The sequence below is a fragment of the Acytostelium subglobosum genome (assembly GCF_000787575.1).
Source record: "Acytostelium subglobosum LB1 DNA, scaffold: scaffold12, whole genome shotgun sequence".
Classification (NCBI taxonomy): Eukaryota; Evosea; class Eumycetozoa; order Acytosteliales; family Acytosteliaceae; genus Acytostelium; species Acytostelium subglobosum.
The window spans coordinates 836,683-863,398 of record NW_012236521.1 but is presented as its reverse complement, the minus strand read 5'-3'; the positions used below and the strand labels follow the sequence as shown (position 1 = coordinate 863,398).

Here is a 26,716-nt window from a genome sequence, read left to right as displayed (position 1 = left end):
TTCAATTCAATTCATGAGGTTGATTGATGTTATGTTGTGCTCTGATGTATTGTGTGAGTGGGTGACATGAATGACTGACCAAGTTGGCATCAATCAATGACGACCTTGTTGATACTTTGACTAAATCATTCACATCATAATAATAGTTATATATTTGTATTAATATTGAGGGAGGAGTGCTTTGTTGGTATCTCTCTCTCACCTCTCAAACACAGATTGTTGTTGTACTTTTAATTAATTACTATCTTAACTTCATCATCAGGAAGACAGACAGACAGAAAAGTAGTCTGCATCACTACTGGCAATAGTAGAACTTAACAAGCTTCAAGTACTACTACTACTACTACTATTACTATATTATTTATTATAAACATATACTTTCAACATGGACAATGAGGACAGGTTGATAACAGACTTGATAAACAGGTTTAGTGTACAGGTAATATCGAGTTACCACCCAACTTCCGCGCGGAAACTCACCTCGCCACACGGCGACTTCAGCCCGGAAACACGACACACACCTTGCCACACGCCACAAGTCCAACAAACTTCCGCGAACTTATGACCTCTAACATTCAATCAATCAAACAAATGTAGATAAAGTATAAGAAGACATATGGATTCATTAGCAATGATCAGATGCTGCAGAACGGCATCCGTAAACAGAATGAACAGACATTGATAGAACTCAGCGCTAATAAGTTGAATGTTGTTGCAAATGGATTGGCAGATATCATAGAGTCACTTACAAAGAGAAGAGAGTCCACAAGTGTTGGCGGCGGCGGTAGTGGCAGTGGAAGTGGAAGTGGTGGAATTGGCAGCGGTAGCAGTGGCAACAGCGGCAACAACAACAGAGACACAGACTCACGTGACAATGGCGATCACAACTCATGGGCATTGGCCTATACATTCTCATTGCTCGCTAGATGCATGGAACATCAGTGGCTACATATTGTAAGTCTTCGGAGTTGAGTGACCCTCACGTGAACGATCGACTAACCCTACCCTTGCCCTCGACCCCGAACAGAAACGACAATACAAAGAGATGATGAGCCGTATCACAGATGAGAAGGAGATCATGAGGGTAAGTATACATGGCAATGAGGACGACTAATGGATAATGGATACTGACACACGCAACAACACAGATGAAGGAGAAGGAGGAGCAGATTCTACCTCCACCCTTGCAAGACTCAATGGCACAACGTATATTGAACTTGTCGATGGGTTGCCTGATACGCGCCGTATCGGCCAATGACTCAGAGACACACTTGTCATCTGGCCAAGTGATCTACCAGCTGTCCGCCACCAACTATGATATAGTACAGACGAGGATTATTGAAACACTCAACTTGGTCATCAACATGGGAAGCAGCAGTAGCAACAGCAACAGCATCAGCAGTAGCTTGGGAGGTGGCAACAGCGGCAACAGCCTAAACAGTGTGGCCGGTGTCAACCCCAATGACGAGCAGTTCTCCAACTACTTCCTACTCCTGGAACACACCAACTTGAACGCGCGCATGCTTGCCGAGCTACTGGAGAAGATCCTCAAGTCGGCCGGCTCGTTCAGGCGCGAGAAACAACAGTTCACTCTGGCCCAGGTACTGTGCAAGGCGATCTGGAACTGGATCGATCACCACCCCATGGAGTTTGTATCCATGTCACAGAAGGGCGAGCGGCTGTCGGTCGCTCCCGACCTTTTGTTTGACATTGTCGACGGATGGGCCAAGAAGAAGGTACACAAGGTCAACCTGTGGCCGCTCATGACCACTCTGCTGCTGTTGTGCCCGGATGTGATGATCAAGCTGCATCGCAACGAGAAGGCTGGCAGTGCGGGTGGCGGTGACCTGGCGGTCAAACGCCGATTCCTGGACAGTCTGAAGAAGTACACCAAGCAGCCCAAGCTGGCGGATGTCGTCTCGGTGTGCTACGTGTACATCTATCGTGCGTCTGTCTACGTGTCAGACTCTGACCTGTCGGCGGTCAAGCCACTCTCCTCGCTAATCGAGGCCGACATCAAGGAGCGCTTCACTCAGCGCCCACCCGAGACACCTGCCGAGGTCGACCTGATGGCCGACTTCCTCGTGGCGCTCATCAAGACATCGTCGCGCAAACTGCGCGGCATCCTGCCCGACCTAATGAACAATGAGATCTCAATCCAATACCGACTGGTGTTGCTCAAGAGTTTGTTGCGTCTGCGTCACGACGAGGATAGCAGTGCGCGCCTACCATGGTGCGCCACTCTCACAGAGGTCTATCCCATTGTCTCGATGCAGCTCAAGCAGATGTTCAATGAATGTCTCCAATCAATCAGGACAGCCTCAAGCAACGACAAGAAGAAGCAACAGGAGCGACTTGTATTTGATATCCAGCTAATCACACTCATCATCAACCTCTTCCAGGTCGATCCTACATTCTCCTTGATTCCCATGGTATGTGGGCTCGCTTTGGACTCCTTTTCCCCACCTCTAACCTCTCTTCCTCACTTCCCCAACATCCAGAAATCACCCGCCCAGGACTTGGAAGACATTAGGATGATCTTGGTAGGCCTGTGCCAGATCGCAGCGTCGCAGACACTGTCACAGGAGTTGGTCGATTTGGCCTCGGCCACATTGCTCAAGCTGCACGAACCAACATACGTCGAGTCATGGTATGAGAAGAAGATGATCAATGGCTTTTGGGAGATCAGCTCAGCAGTGAACGTGTCGCTGGCAAACTCACTGATCGACAATCGCGATCAATCACTTGAGCACACACAGCGCATGCTCATACTGCTGCAGGAGGTGCTGGCTCGCCGCAATGAGTTCCTGTTCAAGTCGCGTGACAGTCTGCTGCCGCACAACTCTGTGCGTGACACCCGCCAACAGGGCACCACCAAGCTGGAGTTTGCCCTTCTCATCCACCTGTGCTCTAGCGAGAGCGACATCTGCTCCCGCGTTGCACACTGTTTCGGCCTGCTGTGCGAGGAGATCGAAATCCTGGGCGAGAGCTCAGACGACAGCAATGGCATCCTGGCCAACATGGCCATATACAAGAAGATGGCGACATCTTGCTCGGCTCACACAGGAAAACAGCAGCAGCAAAAGGTTATCCGCTCACTGCTACGTCGCATCCACAAGCTTACCACCGGTAACTTTGCTGCTTGGGAGGAAGTATTTGCACGATGGACTCTGCTGGCACCGCTGATCATGGCTTCCAACGGCACGGAGGACTCGAATGACAGGTCCAAACGACCAATCAGTGTGATTCGCCAAGAGTGGAAGAACATGCTGGGATTCCTCTGCAGTCTGGGCAACATCACGCTCAACAAAGAGACACATGCTGTGGCACCCACATCCAGCTCATCTACTGGTACGCTCAACGCAGCCATCGGTAACTTCACGACTAGGATCAGACTGAGTCGCAAGATCACCTCGTCAACAGTCGTGTCGGCTAATGTGGATCGCGTCAAAGTTATCAGCATGCTCATGGACGAAGTCATCGAACACATGACAAGCGACAACATGTTCATGCGCGAGACATCCATCCTCCTGGTCGGCACATCCCTGGCGCCCGCATGCCAGTCGTGGCTCACCAAGTATCTGATGAGCGAGCTACAAGTATGTTCGTCAAGCGAGCCCGCAGCCGACCCAAGCAACGACAGATGCGTGCTCTTTGTCGACCAGACCATCAATCTCCTCAAGAACCTAATTGACAAAGCACAGCAGCCCGAGGATCTGGACGCGGCCACCACGCCTGCTCTCGAGAGCATGATGTTGTTCATCATCAAGTATGTTGGTCACTTGCTACTCAACGCCACCAGCTTGCGAATGAAGAAGAACTTCTGCTCGCTCCTGGACATCATTGCGCAGCGACCCACCGTCATCAACCTCTCTGTGGACTTCCGCAAGTCTGTCCTTGAGTCTATCATTGAGTGGACCACAGTATTCAATGCCATCATACCAGGACATCCTGGTCAAGGACATGGCGCGGACACTCATGCACGTGTGGAAGGTGGTAGTGGCAACAGCAGTGGTGGTAGTGGACAATCAAACATACGTGAGAGTGTTAGCGAGCAGAAAGGAGCAGCAGGAGAATGGATGGCTGAGGCCAAGCTCATCAAGGACGTTGACATCTCATGCATCACCTCAATGGCTTCACTCCTCTCTGGCCTAGTATTCCCAGCCAACGACTCAAGTGGATCAAACCCCTTCAAGAAGTACTTCAACATCTTCTCCACACTGTTGAGCAAGTGCAAGCAAGATGTAAGTGCTCCTGTGTGCCACTTGCGAGACATGGAATCATTTCTAACCATTCTCCCCCAATCAATCAATCAATTCTTACAGGGCAATGAGATGAGCAAACAGATCGCTGATGGTGCCATTCAATGTTTGAACAATATGTTGAGTAGTAACGTGAGGCAGGAGTACTTTATCAACATGGGCTATCATGAGGACCCAGAGACAAGGGCTTCGTTCATTCAAATGATTGCCAACATTCTCAATCAAAGTACTCCTCCTCCACAACAGCCTGCTTCTGCCACCTCCACCTCATCATCATCAAGTCCTACACAAACTAAAAACCAGACGACTCAGCCATCGCCACCACAACAGACCACCTTCAAGACGGCTGTTGCATCGGGTAGCCAGCCATCGATGGCAAGAGCAAGTGGCACACCTCAACTTGCAGCGCAGACCTCATTCAAGATGAACAACAACAAAACAACCGAGCAGCTCAAGTACCAGCAGTTCTACGACTACCTTTTGGAGCCAGAGTATCAGGGTATTGTGGCGCTGGCTCAGGCCAGCGAGTCGGACGAAGTAGCCCGTATCCTGGTCCACTTCTACGACGCCAACGATCGTTCCATCAGCATCCTCAAGAAGATGATACACTACGAGGTGTCCACAACCAAACAACCAAACGCCGCCACCATGCTCCGCGGCAACACACTTACAAGCAAGATGATTGCCTCGTACATCAAGCTAATTGGACAACCCTACCTCAAGCAGGCTCTGTTCCCCGTGATCAACAAGCTGCTCACGAACAAAGAGTCGATGGAGATTGATCCCACCAAGCTTGGCCCAGGTGAGGATATCAATTCCAATGTCGCACGTCTATCAATCTTGGCGCGCCAATTCATCCGATCGATCAATGACACGGTGGGCAGCGTTCCATCGTCTGTCAAGGAGCTTGCCGCCTACATCTCCAAGACAGTGCACGAGTTCTTCCCCGGTGCCGAGAAGCTCACAATCATCGGCATCCTCTTCCTCAAGTACATCTGTCCGGCCATCATCACACCGGAGAACTTTGGCATCGTTTCGTCGGCCGCAGCGCTCAACAAGGAGAACAGACGTGCTCTTCTCCTCGTCACAAAGGTGCTCCAAAAGCTCGGCTCCAACGCCACAGGCAACAACATTCGAGAGCCCTTCATGAACAACTTCAACACGTTTGTGTCAGAAAATGCCAAGTTGGTGGACCACGTATTCGAGGCGCTGATCGCCTTCTCGCCAGACCAAAAGGCTTCAACGACTAGTGAGCCGGCACGCCCTACATGGGACACCAAGCAGGAGGACACAGTCCTGCTCCACAGCCACTTTGTCAACGGACTGGACAAGATCACTAAGGCTCTGGAGGCCACAAACAAGGCTCATGCACAACAGTTGCAGAGGATCATCACGAGTCTTGGCGCGCCAAGCTTGCCAGCGCCCACCCCAATGAGCAAAAAGGTCGCCCTCCCCACGCCTACTGGTGGCGCGCCTGGCGGAGTCGCTGCGGCGGGTGGCTGGGAGCCTGGCTCAACAAACTACTTTGACTCATTGCTGCGCAAGCATGACAACAGCAACCTGGACTACTTAAAGCAGAAGAAATTGTTCTACTGCCAGGGCACAACTATCAAGGACAACTTGCCCGTGTTCTATTACATCGCTCGCAGGTTCGACCCGTCCATCGACCAGGAGCACATGTACTACATGTTGCTCAAGACCATCAAGGAGCACAGCAGCGCCACTACCACCGGCTACGTCATCGTGGTGGATTGCTCACTACTCACACAGATCAACATCATCCCGCTGTCTTGGATCTCGACGTGGATTCGCCATGTTCCCGCCTGGCTGACGGACAGCCTGCGACACGTTTTCATTCTCAACCCCAGTCATCTGGTCAAGTCGCACGCCAAGTCCATCACCAAGATCATCGGCGCCAACTCCAAGACACACAAGTACACGGTGTTCTCGTCCAACCCTTCCAGCATCTTTGAACACATTCACGAAGCCAACAACGGCCTGCCTGACACTACACGCAACAGCGAGCTAAACACCAAGGCGTCGTTCTCCCCCGTCGTTCAGAATAGTGGACAGTATCGCGAGAAGAGCTACACGCTACGATTGACTAACGACAGCATCCAACTGGTCACAATGAAGCTGTACTCTATCATGGGACGATCAAGCGCGTTGATTGACAACTACCACATCAGCACCGTGCTCAAGGTCAGCACGGACAACGTGTCGGAGGCGAACGAGTTTGAGCTGAAGTTGCAGAACCCGCAGCAGACACTGGTGTTCAGGAGCGCGCAGCGTGCACAGATCCTTCAGGCGATCGCCCAATGCACGGCTCGCTGGAACATGACCAACCGCATAGCCACTGTGCCGGCGAACCGCGTGCTCCCACAAGACATCCCTGGCACGCTGCTTAACATTGCCCTGCTCAACATTGGCAGCAGCTTCAGCGCATTGCGATTGTCATCCTACAACATGCTAGGTGCACTGTCGCGCTACTCCAGTTTCGCCGAGGGCACTCGCATCATGGACACGTGCGGCCTGTTTGTTCCACGCAATAGCAACCAACAGATCGTTCAAATATCAGAGAGAGTCGCTCGTCTACAACCTGGCCTGGCGCTAGAGTTCCTGCTTGAGGCACTGCACGGCATTACCAAGGCTTCACAGGGCTCCAAGTTCCTGGTGCTCGAGTACATCGCTCCCTGGATCGCCAACTTGGCCAAGCACGCGACCAAGCCGCCTGCCAGCGCGTCAGCCGAGTTGATGAACCGCTACAAAAAGACCGTCAACATATTGGACATCATGATTGATCTGACCGTTCGCGAGATGGCATTGCGACCATCCGTTCACGAGTGCATTTGGTCCAACATTGGCAAGCAGAGCGACGTCCTGATCGGCCTGGCGCTCAGTCGCTGTGCCCGCAAGTATCCCGAGCCCAAGCACACGGATGCCGTCGGTGAGATGATCACTTCAATCTCATACTCGGCACCCAAGACCACAAGCGGTCGTCTGATCGCGCGTCTGTTGCGCCTGCTCGAGAAGACCTCACAACAGCCAGTGGTGAGTGGAGGCAACCTGTCAGAGCATCCCCTGTGGAGCAAGATTGCGACCTACCTCCGTCTTCTCCAGTACGTGACATTCGACAATGCCGAGTGCGCTCAATTGTACTTGCCCGAGATACTCTATCTTGGCACCAGTCTGTTCTGCGTTGGCTCGGCCCTGGTCCGTCTAGCCGTGTACAATATCCTGATCAACACCTTGCACTCACTCTACAACTCGCTCGTGTCGAATGATGGACGTCTCGCATCCATCCCCTTCCTTATCTCACAGCTTGGCGAACAAAAGTTCCTCATCCTCTTTGGCATCCACACTACCGACGCCACAAGTGCCACCAGTGGCAGCGGCAACGTTGCCCATCATAGTGCTCAGGGCTCACATCATGGTGCATCTCATGGACATGGCCCTACACATGGCTCACATCATGGACCGACTCATGGTACATCTCATGGACATGGTGCTGGAAGCAGCTCCACCACTAACCTTGATTGGATCAAGACTGATATGGAGAAGATGCCAGTGTCCAATGTGGACCCAATTGTAAAGATGTTGTTCTCAATACTCAAGGTGTTCTTGGACAATGGATATGATGGCTCGAAACAGTGGCACCTGCGTTGGACACACCTGGCAGTGCGCTCCGCAGTCGCCAACAACCCGCCAGTGCAAAGCCGCTCGTTGATCACAGTGGGCAACATCATCAAGGCTGGCCAGTTCAAGGAGAAGAACATAAAGGATGTGGTGGGAGTGTTGGCACAGACGGCCAAGTCGCCCAACGCACTTGTCACCCATTCCGATATGGTGTACTGCGGTCTGCACGCACTGAGCAACCTGCAGATGTACCTGACGGCCAAGTCCAAGGTGCTGCCCTCTCTCCTGTGGGTGGCCATACTCTTCATGCAGGTGTATGACGTTCGCATCTACTCTGTGGCAGTCACGCTCCTCGAGACAATCATCAAGACAATGGATGAGTATGAGCTGTTTGGTGGCGAGGACAATGTTCATCAGACGCTACTGGCGGCCAAGTCAGACTGCGCACCTATCATCGACCGAGTGTGCCAGGTCTCAGGCACAAGCTTCGACAACAACATGTCGTTCGCATTGGCTACACACTGTCTCAAGGGACTCAAGAACGCGTCGACCAAGGAGATCACAATGCGCCTGCTCAACACACTACTCTTGGTGATGGCCAAGAAGGCCTCGACGACAAACAACGCCACGCTCGGATACATCACGGCATTGATGTTATTTGAGGGCGAGCTACCAGCATCGGCCAGCAACACGGAAGGACATCTACTGTTCAACTCACAGACATTGGTCGATGGCAATCACGAGCACCTGTTGATCAGCTTCCTGGTGACAGTCCTGCTCAACACAGATCGCGAGCCCGAACAACAGCTGGTCTTTGACATCCTGCGCGAGGGTATCAAGTACAATGCACAGCTGTTCACCACCGTATACTCTTTGCTCGTTCCAAGACTATCCAGTGTGATTGGAAGTTGTGACAATCACAAGATTGTCGAGAATGCACTGTACATCGTCGATCAAATGAACTCTGTACACTCTACCATGCCAACACGTGCCATGGCCAACACCTCAAACGACAAACAACAATCAATCATTGCACAACACCTTCAAAAGATTGGATTCCAAGGTGTCCTAGACAGTGGACCTGGATTCAATGTAAGTGTATCCACTTGTTAGGAACCATGTTTGAGTGCACTAACCATCCATCACCAATCAATCAATCAATCAATCACAGAGACCATCAACAATGACATTGAATCAATCAATACTTAAGAATTGTGCAGAGTTGTTGGAACATGTCTGCAAGACCAAGTTCACACTTGTAGAGCCATTGAATAGTGAGGACAATGCAATTGTATCTATTCTGGATGATATCCTATCCGATGATGAATGATCAAATCTATCAATCAATCAATCAAACGGTCGGCCTCTCTCTACCCATCCCATCAATACCAAACAAACCCAAACATGTAATAATAATAGACACCTCTCTAGCAAATAACATATCTACTTCGTTATCACAGACCCATTGTTGATCAAACTCTTCATTAGGTGTGATGGTGTGTGAGTGGGGGTCATCGGAGGTGGGTGCACCTCAATAAGTGATTGATTGGTGAGTGTGCGAAGGGGTGACTGGTGATCATGATCACTTTCATTGACAAACACTAACTCAATCACTTATAATACACTCACATTAAGAGTCCTCTTCCCTCTCTTATCTCCATCACCAAACCACCTCTATTCATTCATTCATTCACTCATTCATCATATCATCATCTTGCTCTAACTATATCATATCATATTAATATTATATATATATTATATATATTATATATATTCATTCCAACAACAGAGACCTAAACAGATATGAGTTCATCATCGACAAATGCTGGAGTATTGATTGCTCCATCTGTTACATATAGGATAGAGGGCTCATCCGCCGATCAAGAGCTTAAAGTGTTTGATTGCTCAACAGTACAGAATGTGTTTGATGGAGTCTTTGATCTATCAGACAATGATGCATTATATTACAGAGAGACATTCTTTAACAAAGGTATGGTCGCGACATGGAAACACGGTAACACGCGGTAACACACGTGGAAACACGCGCGGAAACAGTCTGGCGACACACACTCACACACACACAAACACATAGAACATTACAACTTCTTGGCTTCAACCCAGCCAGAGAACCCTATATGTGTATCAATAGTGCTGGAACAGGATGGCAAGCACTATAGTGTACTTATAAGAACATCAGCCGTAAGTTCATGTCAACATCGCCAGTCATCGACACGTTGCTGAGGTTGACACGAACACTGACACATGCACTTGGTAGGGTAATGAAAGGATGCAGGTACCAGCAGAGACAGTCAAGGCATCGTGGTGGAGAAGACTATTTAGAGCAGGACCATCACCTTATGATATGCTGCGATCAATCACGCCACAGTACTACAATGGCATGCGACAGGTTGTCGATCCAGCCCTGCCACAGGCTCTGCTCAACCTCGAAGAGAAGCAGACCATCAAGGGCTTCAAGTTTGGTATCCTATATGCAATGGAGGGACAGACCAAAGAGGATGAGATGTTTGCCAATGGTATGATTGAGCGAGCGATTGATGAGTGGACAAGTGACTGGACCATCATACTGATCATGACCCTTCCACTCCACCTCCCCTTCTTCCTCAACAGTTGACTCGAGTCCAGAGTTCGAGGAGTTCCTGGACTTCATTGGCGAGCGAGTACCATTAACTGGATGGACAAACTTTAGAGCAGGACTGGATGTTAGATGTATGATAGATTGATATTGATGGGAAGGCCACTGCCTCGCCCATGACCTGGACACGATCACTCACTCATTCATACTCCACTCAATCAATCAATAGCTGGAACAACTGGTACACATTCAATCTATCAACGTGTCAATAATAATGAAGTGATGTATCATGTATCTGTAATGCTACCATTCAATGTGAAGGACAAGCAACAATTGGAGAGGAAACGACATATTGGCAATGACATTGTAGTCATTGTATTCCAGGATGGCGATACCGTTTACAGACCAACCACTATCAGTTCAAGACAGGTACATGTCGTGCTGGTGGTCAAGGCCGTTCGTCTCGAGTCTGATCCAGGCCAGCGCTACTATCGTCTAGGCATCGTCTCCAAAGAGACCGTTCCCGAGTTTGGTCCAGCCATGCCAGCCAACGGTCTATTCAAGAAGGATCAAGCATTCAAGGACTTCTTCTATGCCAAGTGTAAGTTGATTGAATGAGTGAATGATTGATTGAGACACATCATGCTGACAGTTCACTCACTCTCCATCACCTATCTTCATCGACAACAACAACAAACCAGTGTTGAATGCAGAGAAGGCATCATACATTGCACCTATACTCGAGAACAAACTGTCACGAACAAGGAAGGCTTTGCTCAAGGATGTTACCGAGTCATTTTGTTAACTAACTGAATATATCTGAACAACAACAACACAGCAACAACACAGCAACAACACAGTAACTACAACAGATTCAAACGACCACATCATCATCAACAACATCATCAACAACAACAACAACATTGTGGACAAGATGGGAGTCACCATTGGCTCTCTCTCTCTCACTCTATCTCTAACTCTTTGGATACAACATTGTTTTCCAAACACATCCCCCAACAACATCTCCATTCCCGGATTCAGAACGGGGCACCAGCATCACTACATTTCATTCAAGTTCCAGTTTCCCTCTCGAGTCGTACCATGTACCTAATAATAATAATAATAATACCATTCATTCTTCCAGTCAATCAACCAATCATTGTTATACAAATATATATTTATATTACTTGATGTATCTCTCGAAAATATCTGTATCTTGTTTTTTGTTGACTTCAAACTTTTGTTCGTTCGTTTTCGTGGTCGATCATCGAGCTAGACTCGACCAAAATCGATTTTGGACCATACCAAGTAACTTGTAATTGTTGGGCATTTGTCAACTAACTTCTAATTGTGAGTGATAGTGATAGTGATATAAAGTTATAAATAAATATATTAAGTTAGGTGAGAGAGAGAGAGAGAGAGAGACCAGAAGAGATAGACATATACAATGGGTGGTTCACAACATGAATCACCACATTCAATGTCTCCAATGTCGTCAATGGACCAAATGACCATATCGACAATGGATACGGAACATCATACAACAACACCAACTACTACTACTTCCACTACATCAACAACAGCAACGACAACGACAACAGGAATAGTTGTAAAGCCAATCATTCAATTCTTAGAGTCAACCATTCGAACACACTTCAAGAAGTACGCCTCATCATCCAAGAGTTGCAACCAAAAGTATCGAGACGTGATCATCAGCGCCAACATTTCCCCATCTCTCGTCGAACACTTTGTAAGCTATCCACACTCAACATGGCCAATGAACAATCACTCACTTACTCCCTCCATTCAATCATTCTCAAAGACACAAGTGTTTGATCAGATTGACAAGAGAATTGAAGACAATCAAGTGTTTATCAATTGGCTGGCAAGTGACACTGTGCCTCAGTACTCGATCCAAGACTGCTCAGAGTATGAGTTGGACTCAGATGGCGGTGAGTTTGAAGACTCACCCACTGTGTTGCTGGACTATGACCCCTCTCCTCCACACTCCGAGGAGGACGAGCAGTCCCAACAGTCTCAGCAATCGCAACAGTCTCAGCAGTCACTACAGTCACAGCAGTCTCAGCAGTCCCAATCTCAAGACCTGACCGACAACACCGACTACAATTCGTCACCATCAAATGGCACTTCCTCATCCTCGTCAACCCCCAAGAAGCCGACCTCCGGCATGCACTGGGGCTCCAAGAGTATCTTTGACAGGCTTCATCACCTCTTGCTTCAGATCACACGCGACTGGAGCGCAGAGGTAAGTCTGGATTCAGCTGGAATCATTCCATCTCATTCACTCATTAACTCAATCAATCCATCAATCAATCATTATCCAGGGCAAACAAGAGAGAGATATTGGCTTCTCTCCATTCTTAACATCACTCGAGCGCCTTTATCCGGACCGCACCAACAGAGCCAATATTAGGGTGTTGTGTCCAGGAGGCGGAAGTGGTCGCCTCTCCTACGAGATATCCAAGCTGGGCTTCCACACGGTATTGAACGAGAACTCACTCTTCTCAATAATCACCAATCAAACGGCTGTTCTCCAGTGTTATCCAGCCACTCTCTCATAGCTATTATCCATTCGTCCATCAGACCAAGAACAACATCAATCTTCAATCACAAGTATGTTTGATCATTTGTGAATGAGTCGATCAAATGTGATACTAACAATCCACGATCCTCCAGTTAAGACCAGTGTCAATCCCGGATACATTGATAGACATCAAGGGCAATGGACATGGCACATTGAGCTTTGCATTTGGTGACTTCTTCTCGATATTTGCAACGGATACAAAGAAGGAGTCATTCGACTGTGTTTCCACATGCTTCTTTATTGATGCTGTCGATGATATCTTCAAGGTAATCGAGCGCATTAGCATCGTACTCAAGCCTGGCGGTCTATGGATCAACAATGGACCACTTCACTTCCACTTTGATACGCACATCAATGCGGACGACCTTGTCAAAGTCATCAGATCCTATAACTTTGAAATCATGGTAAGTTGATCAATCATTCTGAATTGGCGACCACGCTAACTAACTTACACATACACAACAGGAACTCAAGACAATCGATTGCCCGTATGAACAGAATAGGGAATCATTGTTCAAAGTGATCTACACATGCATTTGGGTCATCGCCCGCAAAGTCTAGACCTCTATCCAATCAATGGATCATCATCACAATATCATCGCAACCCCCGGATCGATCACCATTGGGATCACTCCATGTCGTGGCCCACCGGATCTGGTCTCCAGCACATCATCAGGACTCAGTTCATGGATCACTCATCGTCACTAAATGCACACAGCCTGAATGTCGTCGCTCATCACCAACATTGATCATCATGTGTCCCGGTCCCCTACTTCCATCCCATCAAAGACATCAATCACTCATTTGATCAGATAAGGTGGATATATTATATTGGATATTAATTACAACGTTTTAATTGATGATATGATTTGGAAATCTCTCGGTAATACAGATTGAGTGCCCATGTGGCACAAAGGCACTGTGTGAACGATGGACATGTTCCATTCGTCTCCATGGTCCATTGCCAGAGGAGTAATGTAAATAGTATATATATATCTAGTACTGAACTATGCCTTGATGAATTTCTTTACGGCCTGTACTCGCCTCCTTCTGATAATCAGTCTGATGGTGAGCACCGTGAATGTACCCACGATGAACAACACGGCCAGGATTCCAAAGGGAAGGATCCACTTGAGTTGCTTGCTGATGTCGTTTGATTGATTAGGGATGATGTAGCCAAAGATGTTGGCCTCGCAAGTCTGGCCAGCCACTGTCACCGTCACGGTCTGTATTTCAGTAGGTAGGGGAGAGGGCAGGTCTGTGTTGAGCACCTGGCATGCCAACATCGATGAAGTCAGAATGTGAGGATCGCGACACTTGACCGAACCGATGGTCACACTGAGGTCGTCGGCTGTGGCAAAATTGTCTCCGTACACTGTAACACCACCACCGCTCGAACTGAAGTTGGTGATCTCGCGTACCACTGGTGGCTGGTAGTTGAAAGAGGTCACTACAGAGATCGTGTTGAGAGTGATGTTCATTGTGTGGTTGCCTCCACTTCCAAGAGGAAGCTGACAAGTAATGTCGGTGCTGTTGATCAGGGTGAATGATTCGCACTGTGGGATTGTGATATTCTCTTGTTTGGCTTGGAATAATGTTCCCTTGATTGTGACAAGTCCTCCAGCAACTGGTGGCGAGGTAACGTATAGCACCTGAGGATAGACCATGATGGACTTGGTCTGAGGTGACTGATTGCCGTTGAATATCAGGCCGATGGTCAAAGGCATGCCGATTGGGGTGGTAGGGGGGATGGTAAAGTTGAGCTCTTGGACACGTTTGTCCTGTCCGTTTGGCTCCAGGGTCGAGGTGGTCAAGAAGACAATCGACGATGCAACCAAGTTCTGGCTGTCAAATGTAATGATTGTCTGGTTGAGGTTGTTGACGTTGCCAAGACGCTGGCCAACCAATCTAACTTGGTCTCCACGTTGTTCGGCCTCTAACTGGATGTCTGGGATATCATAAGAGAATGTGACCTTGTTGTCTCCAGAGGAGGCAGCACCATCGATCATAATAGACACTGGTAGGTTATTGATCTGTTGTGAAGTTGATGAAGATGGTTGCATCAAACATGAGAATTGATTTCCATTCTTTGATACTGGAGTAACATTATCACATGAAGTTCCACCAATCTTAATTGATACAGTGGTCAAACTACCATTCCATCTTGTTTGAGTGAATGTGTCGCCACTCAATGTTACCAAACCTCCAAGGTCACTGGCAACACTTGTTACTGATGTTGGAACAGGTCCTAGGGTATGATATTAGAATACTGATCAATACATGTTCTTGATTGATTGATTGACTTACTTATTGTGTGGAAGTATGGTTGTTTCATGTCTTGGTTGACTGACATGGTCAGGGACTTGACACCCGCATAGCTAAAGAATGATGAGTCAAAGGGTAAGGATGTTCCTGTTGGGTAGCCAGTGGTGATCTTAAGATGTGGAGTGGTAATCTCACTAACTGGAAGTTGGATACCATCCAAGTAAGCCTTTACATCACCAAGTTTAGTTCCAAAACTACCTCCATTAATAACAATATTACTTGATGAATATGTTAAAGATGTAACATAAGGTGCTAAATATTGATGAATGAATGAATGAGTTAGAAGTTGAAGTAGTGGAGTGAGTGAGTGAATTGATGTAGCAACTTACGCAAGAATGAATATGTGAATGATGCACTGTTTTGGATACATGTAATGTTGGCTTGGTTGTTGGTACCTGAGATTTGGTCAGATGCTGGTAATATGAAATAGTTGGAGAAGTAGTCGCTGTTGGCTTCGGCACCAGTGTCATTTACATAGTTGGCAATGAACAATGTGTTCTTGGTCTCTGTTGTGGTTGTGTTTAGGAAAGCTCCTTGCACTGTGACCATGCCACCTTGTGTAGGTGCACTTGTAATACCGGTAACATATATTGGATTCCAATTCGTGTTCAAATCAAGTGTACCTGAACTACCGGAGAAGTAGTAGACCAAGTTGCCACTCAAAACAACATCGGCACCAAAGAATATTACCAAATGATTCGAGTCCACTAATGTCATCTTGGTAATTGGATATGAACCACCTTTAACCTTGACTAACTCTATACTTGTGATCTCATTCAATGATGTTCCACTCAATGTTGCATTAAATGGGAAATATTCAATTGATTTAACATCAGGTTTTGATTGAACTGGATTGGTTCGATTTGATTGATTCCAAAAGGAGAATAATGTTAATAATTCGTCAATTCATCTCCAGTCAATAATTAAATTACCATTTTGGAATAATAGTACAAATGTAATAATTAGTATTAATAAATAAGTAAAAGTACGTTCCATTTTTGATATTTATAAGTATATAGTTATTTTTATCTTCTCTTATTTATATTATTTATACAATTAAATGATATAAAGTCGAATTAATCAAGAGAGTACAATCAATGATGATGAATGAGTTAGATGTGAGTGTGTGATTTGATTGAGTACAGCATGTGTTTGTTGGATTGGAGAGGTCATTGATTGATTAAAGGTATAAAGAACGTTAGTCTTCATCTCCATTGATCGTGTGTGTGTGTGAATGTTTGATTGATTGAGATATAAATCCATGTGATGAGACACTCACACACATGATCAGTGTTGTAAAAATAGGTTGTTGATCATGTGTTTGATTGAATGATTAGTATGTGTGTGTGGTAATGGGGGTATTAAACAGTGATTGGCATGATGGTCTTGGTATGTGTTTAATTTATGTGTTTGTTTTGTTGTTGCTGATAGTTAGTTGTGTTGAGTTGTGATGTGATGATAAGTGGGATGTTAGTTATTGTCATTCATTTAACGACATCACATGACCATGTTCACATGAGGCGTTTGCCTTCTCCACAACACCATGCTCTCCCCCATCTCCATCTCTTATCTCTTGGTTCCACCAACAATGGCATGGCATGGCCACACAATCCACTCCACTCATTCATTCATTCATATTCGTCCGCGGCCATACTAATGATCAAGTAAAGTCCAGTCCAGTCAATTCGCAGTCCAGTTCATATCATATCATCCATAATGTATGGATGGATCTTAATCCTTTTTAGTATTACTCTTCTTTTTAAGATGATATGCTGTACGTTGTTTCTTCCTGTCGCGAGCCTCAGAGATGAGTTCCGAGGACTTCTTGTCGATGTAGGCCATCACCTTGTCATCGGCCATGAGGTCGCCCAAGTTACCACGCTTCTTCTCCTTGTTTGTGAATCTATTATGATAGTCCTCGTGATTGTTGACAATGGTACCAATCTCAAAGTACTTGGGCAGTGGTGCCTTTGCACTTCTCGTGTACTTTTGAGTGTTATCCGCAAACTTCTTCAACTTTATCATGTTGGCCTCTGTCTTCATCTCATCAGTAATCTCTCCAGCTCCAAAGTTGAACCATTTCTTTGTCTCATGGTTTTGTTTCTAATTATGATTCGTTGATTGATTGTCAGTCTTTGTCGCGCGATCATCGTGTACTTCATCATCCTCGCAGTAGATACATACAACTACCAACTTGTTGGGCAGTACTGAATCACCTTCATTTATATTCTTTATCATCTTCTTAACATTGTCAACCTTCTGCACTGCATTCTCTCTGAACTGTGCCTTACTAGACTCTTTCAACTCATTACGTAGTACTCCTTGTGTTGTTAGACTGTGATTAGGTGATTGAATGAGTGATTAGTTCTTGTGACTATGATGTTTGATCATCAACATACAGTTGTTGTTCTTGTATCAGACGACCTAGATGTGCAGCAGCATTCTTTGCCATTTGATCTATAAGATTGAACTCATCATATAATAATGATCCGTCGTCTATATCATTTGATGAATCTGTCTTTGTAGTTGACACACCTGTAGTAAGTGATATATTCTCAAGTGATTCGCTCATTATGTATCTGTTTCTGTATCTATATATATTTAATAAATAATAATAAGTATGTGATGTAACGAAGATTGGTGATGATTGAATTTGATTCGGTCGTTTTTTCAACTTTGCTAGCCCTTGCCCTCGCCCTTGCCCTTGCCCTCGCACAATCATAAACATGAAAGTTGAGGAGGTGATATCTATTGATTATACATTTATGTTTGGCCTGGATCGGAAGTATTGTAATGCTTTGGTGCATTTTGGTAGTCGGATATTGAATATTGGATGTGTGGCCTCTAGTACTGTGCCACCATTGAGTTGTGTAACAGTTCTACTCAGTTGTGGCATCTCTTGAGTATGATGATTTATCATATTGACTGCCAAATGAATATCATTATGTTGTGCAATTGACAGTCCAGACATTGTATAACATGTATGATAATAATCCCTTCCCCTAATAAGTTGATTGAATTGAGTTAGTGATTGTTCGGTTGGACTTGAGTGAAAGAATGAATGAATGAGGATACATACTTCTCTGGATGATCTGAGAATCCACCTCTTGTATCTTGACAACAGATTAGACAGTAGTCTTGGAGTTGTAGTTGATCAAAGAGGTGTTTGCCAATGGCATCGTTGCCAATGTTTTGTGCAACGGGTCCAAGATGTGATTGGATGATTGGGAACACGCCACCTTGCCAAAAGGTGTAGCAAGTGTCCACCAGCTTGTTGGTTCGTCCTTGGAATCCACCATCGTAGGCAGGTTGCTTGTTGACAGCCCATCGCAACAATGACTCGCTGTCAATCGAACCAAAGTGATCCATCAACGATAGAGCGGCAACGGCACAATATGTGTAGCCACCATGTGCTTCGTTGCCGGGTGTGGCACCAAAACCACCTTCGAACGTCTGACAGCGCACCAGGTACTCGGGCACGCCCGCCAGCAGCTCAGGTGTCTGTATATTGAGCAGCGATGAGATGACCACAGCGCAGTAGGTGGAGCGCGAGTCGTCCTCACCGTCGACCTGTGTTCGGAAGGAGCCGTGAGGCGTCTTTAGCGAGAGGAGGAAGCGGTACATGCCCGCGCGGTCGATGCAGTCGTAGGCTTCGGTCGTTCCGATGATCATCAACGCGTTGATCGCTGCGAATGTCGAGACGACATGAGACACCTGATCGATGCCACCAGCGAATCCACCAGTTTGAGCACTCTGCAATCGTTGCAAGAATGATATACTTCTTGGAGCCAACACATCCATGCGCTCATCCACGTCGCCCAACAGATCAAGACCATGCAATACCCAAAAGCATATCCAAGCTCTACTCGAATCCAATGATTGATGTGATGAATGTATAAAGTCCAATGCCGAGTTCAAGAATGATTTGAGTGCTGTACCATCTACATAAGGTCTACGTATGAGTGCGATTGATTGTTAGTTTGGATTGAATGTGATTGAATGGTTGTTCAAACGTACATATGTTTGGGCATCCTTCTCTTTGTGAATATTTGTTGTACCATGTTGCTCTGAGCGATTGATGTGAGTGTTGTTGGTTCACCAGTTCCACTTGAACTTCCAATTGACTCATTACTTGATGTTAGATTACTTGTTGATGTATGAGTATCATCTGTATCAATATCAATATCATCAATTATCTTATTAGTTTGTTTTGTTGACATTATTATCTCGAGATAAGGTATACATGTAGAGGATGTTGTTAAAAAGAATGAAAAGTGAATGAAATTGTGTGGTTGGATCATGTGACATTCACTTCAAGTTCATGTTCAAGTTCAAGTTCAAACACTCCCATACACAACACTTTCTCGGTCAATGAACGTCAAACACACAAAGAGATAATTATAATTATAACAAGACTTAGTTAGTATTTGTTGATACATTAATGAATATTTAGTGAGAGAGATCTTTGAATTTAGGGTTCTAGAAACGCAAGTCGAGGGATATTTCAAAGAGCTTAAAGTTAGATATTGTCCATGTGGTTGTTGGGAGGGTCACACTACAATCCTTGGACTGAAGGATTAGATATCTAATTCTTTCAATGAATCTTACACAATGTGGTGTTAGGGAGAGATCTTTGATCAAAGATCACTCACTGGATACATGTGTCGATGCGGAATACCATTACCACGTGGAGTTCTAGCCTTTGAACTTTGAGCGAAATGAATTGGAAATGGTAATATCCACGGTTTGCCAATGTAATTGAATGTATGAATGTATGAATGAATGATCATTGTTGTAGTTATTGGCAAACCACGCTTGCAAAGTTAAGTTAAGTTCCAAAAAAGGTCATATCCTGGCAATATAGTACAATAGTATATTAATAGAATACATAACACAAAGGTGTTCCATTATCTGAAGAGTTGGAGATGAAACAAAGTGTCTCCCCCCTAACCTTGGGACTCGTCTGCGCCAACACCTCAGAGACCTCACACATTTGGTACATACCTAATCCTCTTTGATCGGGATTATCTTCCAATCAAACATAATGTACTTACATTGCACTTCAATTTGCTCTTGTTGTTGAAGAGTGTGGGGAGATGGTGTCGTGGCAAGGTGGGTTCATTCGGGGCTGAAGATGAACATGTCAATCAACAAGGCCCAAACACACACACTCTTTGACACTCACACCAACACACTGACACTCTCAGCCAAACACACTAATGACGGTAAAGACAAGCTTCAATTATTCATTCATTCACCCCCCCCCTTAGTAGTTAGGTAGGTCCAAATTAAACATTATTCAGCGTCGCTGGCTGGCTGGCTGGCTATCTGGCAACTTGTCTGGCAACTTCAACTTCAGATGGGCCAGGATACAAAGAATAACCTATTTAAGTAGCGATGCCGGGCCTCTCTTCAACTATTTCATATCAAACAAACAAACATCTAAAGCACTTAAGCTCATATATACATTCAACTTCATTCATTCATTCATTCAATCATCCATTGAACATATACTGTATACAAATATAATCTCTATCCCTCTTAACAAACAAACAAACAAACAATGAACTACGCCAAATTATCATTATTACTTGTCGTTTTATTGGTACCATTGTTGGCCAATGCTGATGGTACTTGCCTCTCTTGCAAGAAGTTGAATGAGGTCTGTGACCCATTGTCAAATGCTTGTGGAAACAATGCAATTTGTGCAAAGCAAACCGATAGCACCTACAAATGTACCGCCGTTCCAGGCAACGGCGGTGATTGCTCCATCACCAAGGCCTGTTTGGACGAGTACGCCTGTGACCCAACTTCCAAAATCTGTGTCTCCCTTCGCTACCTTGGCTACGGTGAGGCATGCGCCAACGATACCCAATGCACAACCGGCTTGACCTGCATCAGCTCAGCTTGTGGAACCACCACCTACCCATCCTGTATTGCTGACGAGCAATGTAAGTACAACGAGCGTTGCAACAATGCTTTAACCTGTGCCGTGCCAGTGGCCGATGGAACTGCCTGCAAGGCTGATGGTGACTGCAGTTTCACCAGCAACTGTTTGAACAGCGTCTGTACGGCCTTCTTCTCTGTTGCCAATGGTGGCGCCTGTGCCGACACCACCAACTGTGACATCTCCCAGAACCTCGTCTGCATCAAGAAGACCTGCCAGAACAAGAACGTCATCACCAACACCAAGTGTAACTCAACTGCTGATTGTGGAGACTTCTTGAGTGTTTGCACTTGCGACGGCAACTCCAAGCCAGCCAACGGAACCTGCCACCCAGTCATCGACCCAACCGTCGTATCCAAGAGCACCTTCACCGACTACTTCAAGTGCCTCCAGACCAACAAGTGTCCACAAGTCGATGCTAACATCCCCGCCAGTTGCGCCGGTGGCAAGTGTGGCAGACCCTTGGCCAACGCCAATTTCAACCCATGTAACTCTGGCTCTGCCCTCTTTAGCAATGTCCACCTCACCTTTTTCAGCGCCCTCCTCCTTGCCGCTGCCATGCTCCTCCTCTAATCATCACAATCCATTAGCAAAGAGTTCCGAACCCTCTCTATACTTCTCTCTTCCCTTTCCTTCCCCTACTTCATACCTTTTATCTGTGTCGACAATGGATCCTTTTGGTGCATACATTGACTTCAGTCAATCATTCAATTGAATAAACATGTTGATATTATTGCCAATTCTTTTCTAAAACAAACAAGTGTCATGTCTTAAGAGTTAGACGTGGTTGATTTATTACAACGTGTTACCGTGGTTTAGGAAATGAATGACAGGAGTTTGAATAAATCTATTTAATCAATCATCTTATATTCTGGAGTTGGAAATACTCCAATAAATCAATCATTCATCTTATATTCTATTCCCATCAATTAATTTTTTTATTATTCGATTAAACATATCAATCATTCAATGAATAGCTCCAACTTAATAATATTATTAGTTATATTGTTTGTGGCACTGGTAGCCAATGTTAATGGTACTGGTACTTGCCTTTCATGCAAGAGTTTGAATGAAGTATGTGACCCGACTGTTGACTTTTGTCGTGGCAATGGAATGTGTGTGGCAGCGAAGATGGAACTGGCAAGTGTATTGCCATCCTTGGTAATGGAGGAGATTGTTCCAAGACCAATCAATGTTTGGACCAGTACACCTGCGACGATGTAACACTACCTTGGATATGGCCAGTCTTGCTCCAACATTACCCAATGTTCGATGGGTTTGACCTGAACTGATGGAACCTGCACTTCTTCCCTCTACCCCCAAGTGTCAAGGGGATGTCCAATGCAAGTACAATGAGCGCTGCAACAATGCTGGAACATGTGCGACACCCTCCCCGATGGATCAGGCTGCTATTATAATAGAGATTGTTGCATCCTCAGTAGCTGTTTGGATAGAGTCTGTGTTGCTCGCTTTTCAGTGGCAGCTGGAGGTGCATGTCTTGCCAACGAGGATTGTGACATCCCCCAGAACCTCCTCTGCTTCGGCTTTACCTGCCAGAACAAGGACGTCCTCGCCAGCACCATGTGTAACAGTACCATTGACTGCAATCAAGTTCTAAATTTCACTCGTTGCCAATGTGATAGCAGTGCCTCGCCATCCATTGGAAGATGTCAACCAATCATGGACCCAACTGTCTTGTCCAAGAACATCTACTACGACTACAACCAGTGTCTGATCAATAACAAATGTCCTAAAGTCGACTCACAGATCCCTGCCAGCTGCTCCGGTGGCAAGTGTGGCAACCCACTCACCAAGGCCTTCAACAACCCATGTAACTCTGGCTCTGGTCTCTTTAGCAATGTTCACCTCACCTTTAGCGTACTCCTCCTTGCCGCTGCCATGTTCCTCCTCTAAAAATCCATTTCAATCCATTAGCCAAGGGTTGGGAACCCTCACTATACATCCTTCTCTCTCTTTAACTTTGTATCTGTCTCAACTGCTCAGCATTTTGAAGCATAAGTTACGTTGACTACAGTCAATCATTAAATGGAATAAAAATGTTGATATAATTCTTCCCAGGTCGATTCCAAATAGACATGTGTCGTGTGTCTTGAGGACGCGAGGGGAGTTAAAGACAACCCGTCAAAAGATCGTTAGGGGTATTCGTATTTAGTGATTAAAATCAGTCAATTTGCACTCAATAATTAATCATTCAATCAATCTCAATAATCAATATTATATTATACAAGCAATTAATAATTCAATCTTTAATTTAATCCAATCATTCCATTATTCAATCAATCAATCAAACATATATATAATGAATAAGAACTCATTATTATTAGTTATATTATTATTTGTGACACTGGTAGTCAATATTAATGGTAGATGTTCTTCATGCAAGAGTTTGAATGAAGTATGTACCCCAGATGTTGACTTTTGTCGTGACAATAGTTTCTGTGTGACTGGCGAAGATGGAACCGGAGAGTGTATTGCCATCCCTGGTAATGGAGGAGATTGTTCCAAGACCAAATTTTGTTTGGACGAGTACAGGTGTGACGATATAACTAAGATCTGTGTCTCCCAAAACTACCTTGGTTATGGCGAGTCTTGCGCCAACAACACCCAATGTTCGATTGGTCTGACCTGCACTGATGGATCATGTTCCTCCTCCCTCTACCCCAAGTGTGTAATGGACGTCGAATGTAGATACAATGAACGATGCAACTATGCTGGAACATGTGCTACGCCCCTGGTCGATGGATCGGCCTGTCAATATGGTGGAGACTGCAGCCTCCTTAGCAACTGTATGAATAGAGTCTGTGTTCCTTACTTCTCTGTTTCTGAAGGTGGAGATTGTTATTCCGACGAGATATGTGACACATCCCAGAACCTACTATGCATCGGTTTTATCTGCCAGAATAAGAACTTCTACGACAAATTGAAGTGCAACTCTACCCTTGACTGCGGTGATGTTTTAAATTACCGTTACTGTGGGTGTGACAGCAGTGTCTCTCCATCGATTGGCAGGTGCCACACTATCATGGACCCAAAAGGTTTGTCCAAGCAAGATTATTATGACTACAACCAGTGTCTGATGGATAACAAATGCCCTCAAGTCGATTCACACATCCCTGCCAGCTGCTCGGGAGGAAAATGTGGCTTTCCATTCTCCAAGACCTACAAGAGCCCTTGCAGCTCAGGCTCGGCCCTTTTCAACAAAGTCAACATCACCTTTGTTATCGCCATCCTCCTCACCACTGCCATATTATAAATTATCCAAATATTCCGATTGATGACTGGTACCTATATCCACGGAACATAAATAAATAATAAAGACATTGATTGATCATTCAAATCACCACAAATCTGAATTTGAATGAAGCTTGGGACCCAGAGTTCTATGACTTTTGTGGTGAAGGAGAATGTATAAAGTTAGCCGATGGCAACTATAAATGTCTAGTACCTCCTGGAATAGGAGGTAATTCTAGATGGTCCTATTCTGCACTGATGATTATACCTGTGATCATTCCACCCATACAAGTTCCCTTTAATACCTCGGTTTTTGGAGAGTGCTGTACAGATACCAACCAATGCACAATTTGATTGCCTCTCAATCAATTCACCAACAGTAGTCCACACGATCCAATTTGAATTATATATGTGATCACAATTGATTGGGCTGCCTCATCAAGCTATCTGTACTGTTTATGATGCCGAGTAATATATTTATCATAACTTTAATTGTATCTCTATCGAATTCATTACTTTGATATTTGAACATTGATCTTGGAAGTTTTGCAGTGTAATGTCGTCGTTCATGTGAGAGTGGGTCCCACATTCAGTTCATCTGTGGTTTGAATCAAACCCATGGCGTCATCAAACTGTGATCAACTTTGCAGAACAAGTTTGAGTTGAAGCACGGGTGGGGCTTTGGGTCAAGCAAGGAAAATTCAATCATTGATTGGTTGATGGATGATATAATAAGTCTTTATTAAATTTATGATATGAATTCATTCATTTTTCATTCATTTAAACAAACAAATAATGAAGTATAAAATATTATCTTTTCTAATTGTTGTTCTGCTGGTCTATAATGTTAATGGTATTAATACACGAACATGTTATGCATGCAAGAATATGAATGAAGTCTGTATCCCAGAATCAGACATCTGTCGAGATAATGGATTATGTGTAATGACAACTGATGGCATCAACAAGTGTACTCCAATACCTGGCAATGGAGGTGATTGTTCCCTGACTAATCTCTGCTTAGACTCCTACATGTGTGACAAAACAACAAAGACCTGTGTCTCCCAACAATACCTTGGCTTTGGTGAACCATGCACCAACACTACCCAATGCTCAAGTGGCCTGACCTGTCAAGGCACGTGCACCAGCTCCACCTATCCCAATTGTCAAACCGATGTTCAATGCAAGTACTTTGAACGCTGCAACAACAACTTCACTTGTGCAGACCCACTACCATATCGTTCCGCTTGTCAGAAGGATTCAGACTGCAGCCTCAACGGCAGTTGTTTGAAAAATGTCTGTGTTGCACTCTTCTCGGTACCTGCGGGTGGATTCTGCGATGAGAACGAGGATTGTGACATCTCCCAGAACCTACTGTGCATCTCCAACACCTGTCAAAACAAGAACATAGTCAACAACGTCAGATGCAACAGCACAGGCGATTGCTTTGACATTAATTTCCCTTCTCTTTGCCAATGTGATCCCAGCGCCGCTCCTTATTTTGGCAGATGTTTCCAAACCTACAACCCAACATCCTTGTCGAAGAATACATACTCAGACTTCAACCAGTGTCTGATGAACAACAAATGTCCAAAGGTAGATAGAAACATCCCAACAAGTTGTTCCGCAAGCAAGTGTGGCTACCCTTTCAACAAAGCCTACTCTATCCCCTGCTACACTGGATCTGGATCGGCACTGTTCAGAAATGGGTTCCTTACCATTTTATTCTCTCTACTTTCGGGTGCCATTCTAATCGCCTAAACAACCATTGTGATGATTAAAATCGTAATCACTTACTTTGATTGGTCACCGTCAAACATAACAATTTATGAATTAAATTAATCAAACTCATCACATCAAACAGTGATCAACTTTGCAGAACAAGTTTGAGTTGAGGGCTTGGGTGGGTAAAGCTCAAGGAGGGGCTTTGGGCAAGGATGCTATCTTTCAATCATTGATTGATTGATGTTAGAGAAGTTGTCATCTTTAAATCATTCATTCTTTCTTTCAATCAATCAATAACTTTATTCATAAATTTTATATTAATATAACAAATAAGAATGAAGTATATTATTTTAACTTTTTTAATAGTTGTC

General features: G+C 45.2%; 10 protein-coding genes across 10 annotated transcripts; 7 read left to right on the top strand and 3 right to left on the bottom strand.

Moving 5' to 3' along the window:
• Window positions 1-639: 639 nt before the first annotated feature.
• On the top strand, window positions 640-9,228 carry SAMD00019534_066400 (hypothetical protein; the record flags this gene model as incomplete). The annotated part of the gene is made up of 6 exons (XM_012898460.1): window positions 640-954; window positions 1,028-1,084; window positions 1,149-2,432; window positions 2,502-4,244; window positions 4,326-8,990; window positions 9,070-9,228. The coding sequence occupies 6 exons, from the start codon at window positions 640-642 to the stop codon at window positions 9,226-9,228; spliced, it is 8,223 nt and encodes a 2,740-aa protein (XP_012753914.1).
• Window positions 9,229-9,695: 467 nt separating this feature from the next.
• SAMD00019534_066390 (hypothetical protein) lies at window positions 9,696-11,290 on the top strand (the record flags this gene model as incomplete). Its single annotated transcript, XM_012898459.1, has 6 exons — window positions 9,696-9,888; window positions 9,991-10,097; window positions 10,174-10,432; window positions 10,527-10,625; window positions 10,721-11,092; window positions 11,193-11,290. Coding segments are annotated over 6 exons (1,128 nt in total), but the record flags the coding sequence as incomplete, so codon positions are not given.
• Window positions 11,291-11,938: 648 nt separating this feature from the next.
• Window positions 11,939-13,657, top strand: SAMD00019534_066380 (hypothetical protein; the record flags this gene model as incomplete). Its single annotated transcript, XM_012898458.1, has 6 exons — window positions 11,939-12,241; window positions 12,314-12,757; window positions 12,837-12,992; window positions 13,096-13,125; window positions 13,189-13,500; window positions 13,562-13,657. The coding sequence occupies 6 exons, from the start codon at window positions 11,939-11,941 to the stop codon at window positions 13,655-13,657; spliced, it is 1,341 nt and encodes a 446-aa protein (XP_012753912.1).
• A 446-nt stretch (window positions 13,658-14,103) lies between these two features.
• On the bottom strand, window positions 14,104-16,138 carry SAMD00019534_066370 (hypothetical protein; the record flags this gene model as incomplete). The annotated part of the gene is made up of 3 exons (XM_012898457.1): window positions 14,104-15,344; window positions 15,404-15,673; window positions 15,751-16,138. The coding sequence occupies 3 exons, from the start codon at window positions 16,136-16,138 to the stop codon at window positions 14,104-14,106; spliced, it is 1,899 nt and encodes a 632-aa protein (XP_012753911.1).
• Window positions 16,139-17,152: 1,014 nt separating this feature from the next.
• Window positions 17,153-17,873, bottom strand: SAMD00019534_066360 (hypothetical protein; the record flags this gene model as incomplete). Its single annotated transcript, XM_012898456.1, has 3 exons — window positions 17,153-17,524; window positions 17,606-17,756; window positions 17,821-17,873. The coding sequence occupies 3 exons, from the start codon at window positions 17,871-17,873 to the stop codon at window positions 17,153-17,155; spliced, it is 576 nt and encodes a 191-aa protein (XP_012753910.1).
• A 303-nt stretch (window positions 17,874-18,176) lies between these two features.
• Window positions 18,177-19,482, bottom strand: SAMD00019534_066350 (hypothetical protein; the record flags this gene model as incomplete). The annotated part of the gene is made up of 3 exons (XM_012898455.1): window positions 18,177-18,423; window positions 18,501-19,373; window positions 19,439-19,482. The coding sequence occupies 3 exons, from the start codon at window positions 19,480-19,482 to the stop codon at window positions 18,177-18,179; spliced, it is 1,164 nt and encodes a 387-aa protein (XP_012753909.1).
• Window positions 19,483-20,984: 1,502 nt separating this feature from the next.
• SAMD00019534_066340 (hypothetical protein) lies at window positions 20,985-21,941 on the top strand (the record flags this gene model as incomplete). The annotated part of the gene is made up of 1 exon (XM_012898454.1): window positions 20,985-21,941. One exon carries the CDS (start codon window positions 20,985-20,987, stop codon window positions 21,939-21,941), a length of 957 nt encoding a protein of 318 aa, XP_012753908.1.
• Window positions 21,942-22,745: 804 nt separating this feature from the next.
• On the top strand, window positions 22,746-23,282 carry SAMD00019534_066330 (hypothetical protein; the record flags this gene model as incomplete). Its single annotated transcript, XM_012898453.1, has 1 exon — window positions 22,746-23,282. One exon carries the CDS (start codon window positions 22,746-22,748, stop codon window positions 23,280-23,282), a length of 537 nt encoding a protein of 178 aa, XP_012753907.1.
• Window positions 23,283-23,688: 406 nt separating this feature from the next.
• SAMD00019534_066320 (hypothetical protein) lies at window positions 23,689-24,642 on the top strand (the record flags this gene model as incomplete). The annotated part of the gene is made up of 1 exon (XM_012898452.1): window positions 23,689-24,642. The coding sequence occupies one exon, from the start codon at window positions 23,689-23,691 to the stop codon at window positions 24,640-24,642; it is 954 nt and encodes a 317-aa protein (XP_012753906.1).
• An 851-nt stretch (window positions 24,643-25,493) lies between these two features.
• SAMD00019534_066310 (hypothetical protein) lies at window positions 25,494-26,375 on the top strand (the record flags this gene model as incomplete). The annotated part of the gene is made up of 1 exon (XM_012898451.1): window positions 25,494-26,375. A coding segment is annotated over one exon (882 nt), but the record flags the coding sequence as incomplete, so codon positions are not given.
• Between the last annotated feature and the right edge of the window lie 341 nt (window positions 26,376-26,716).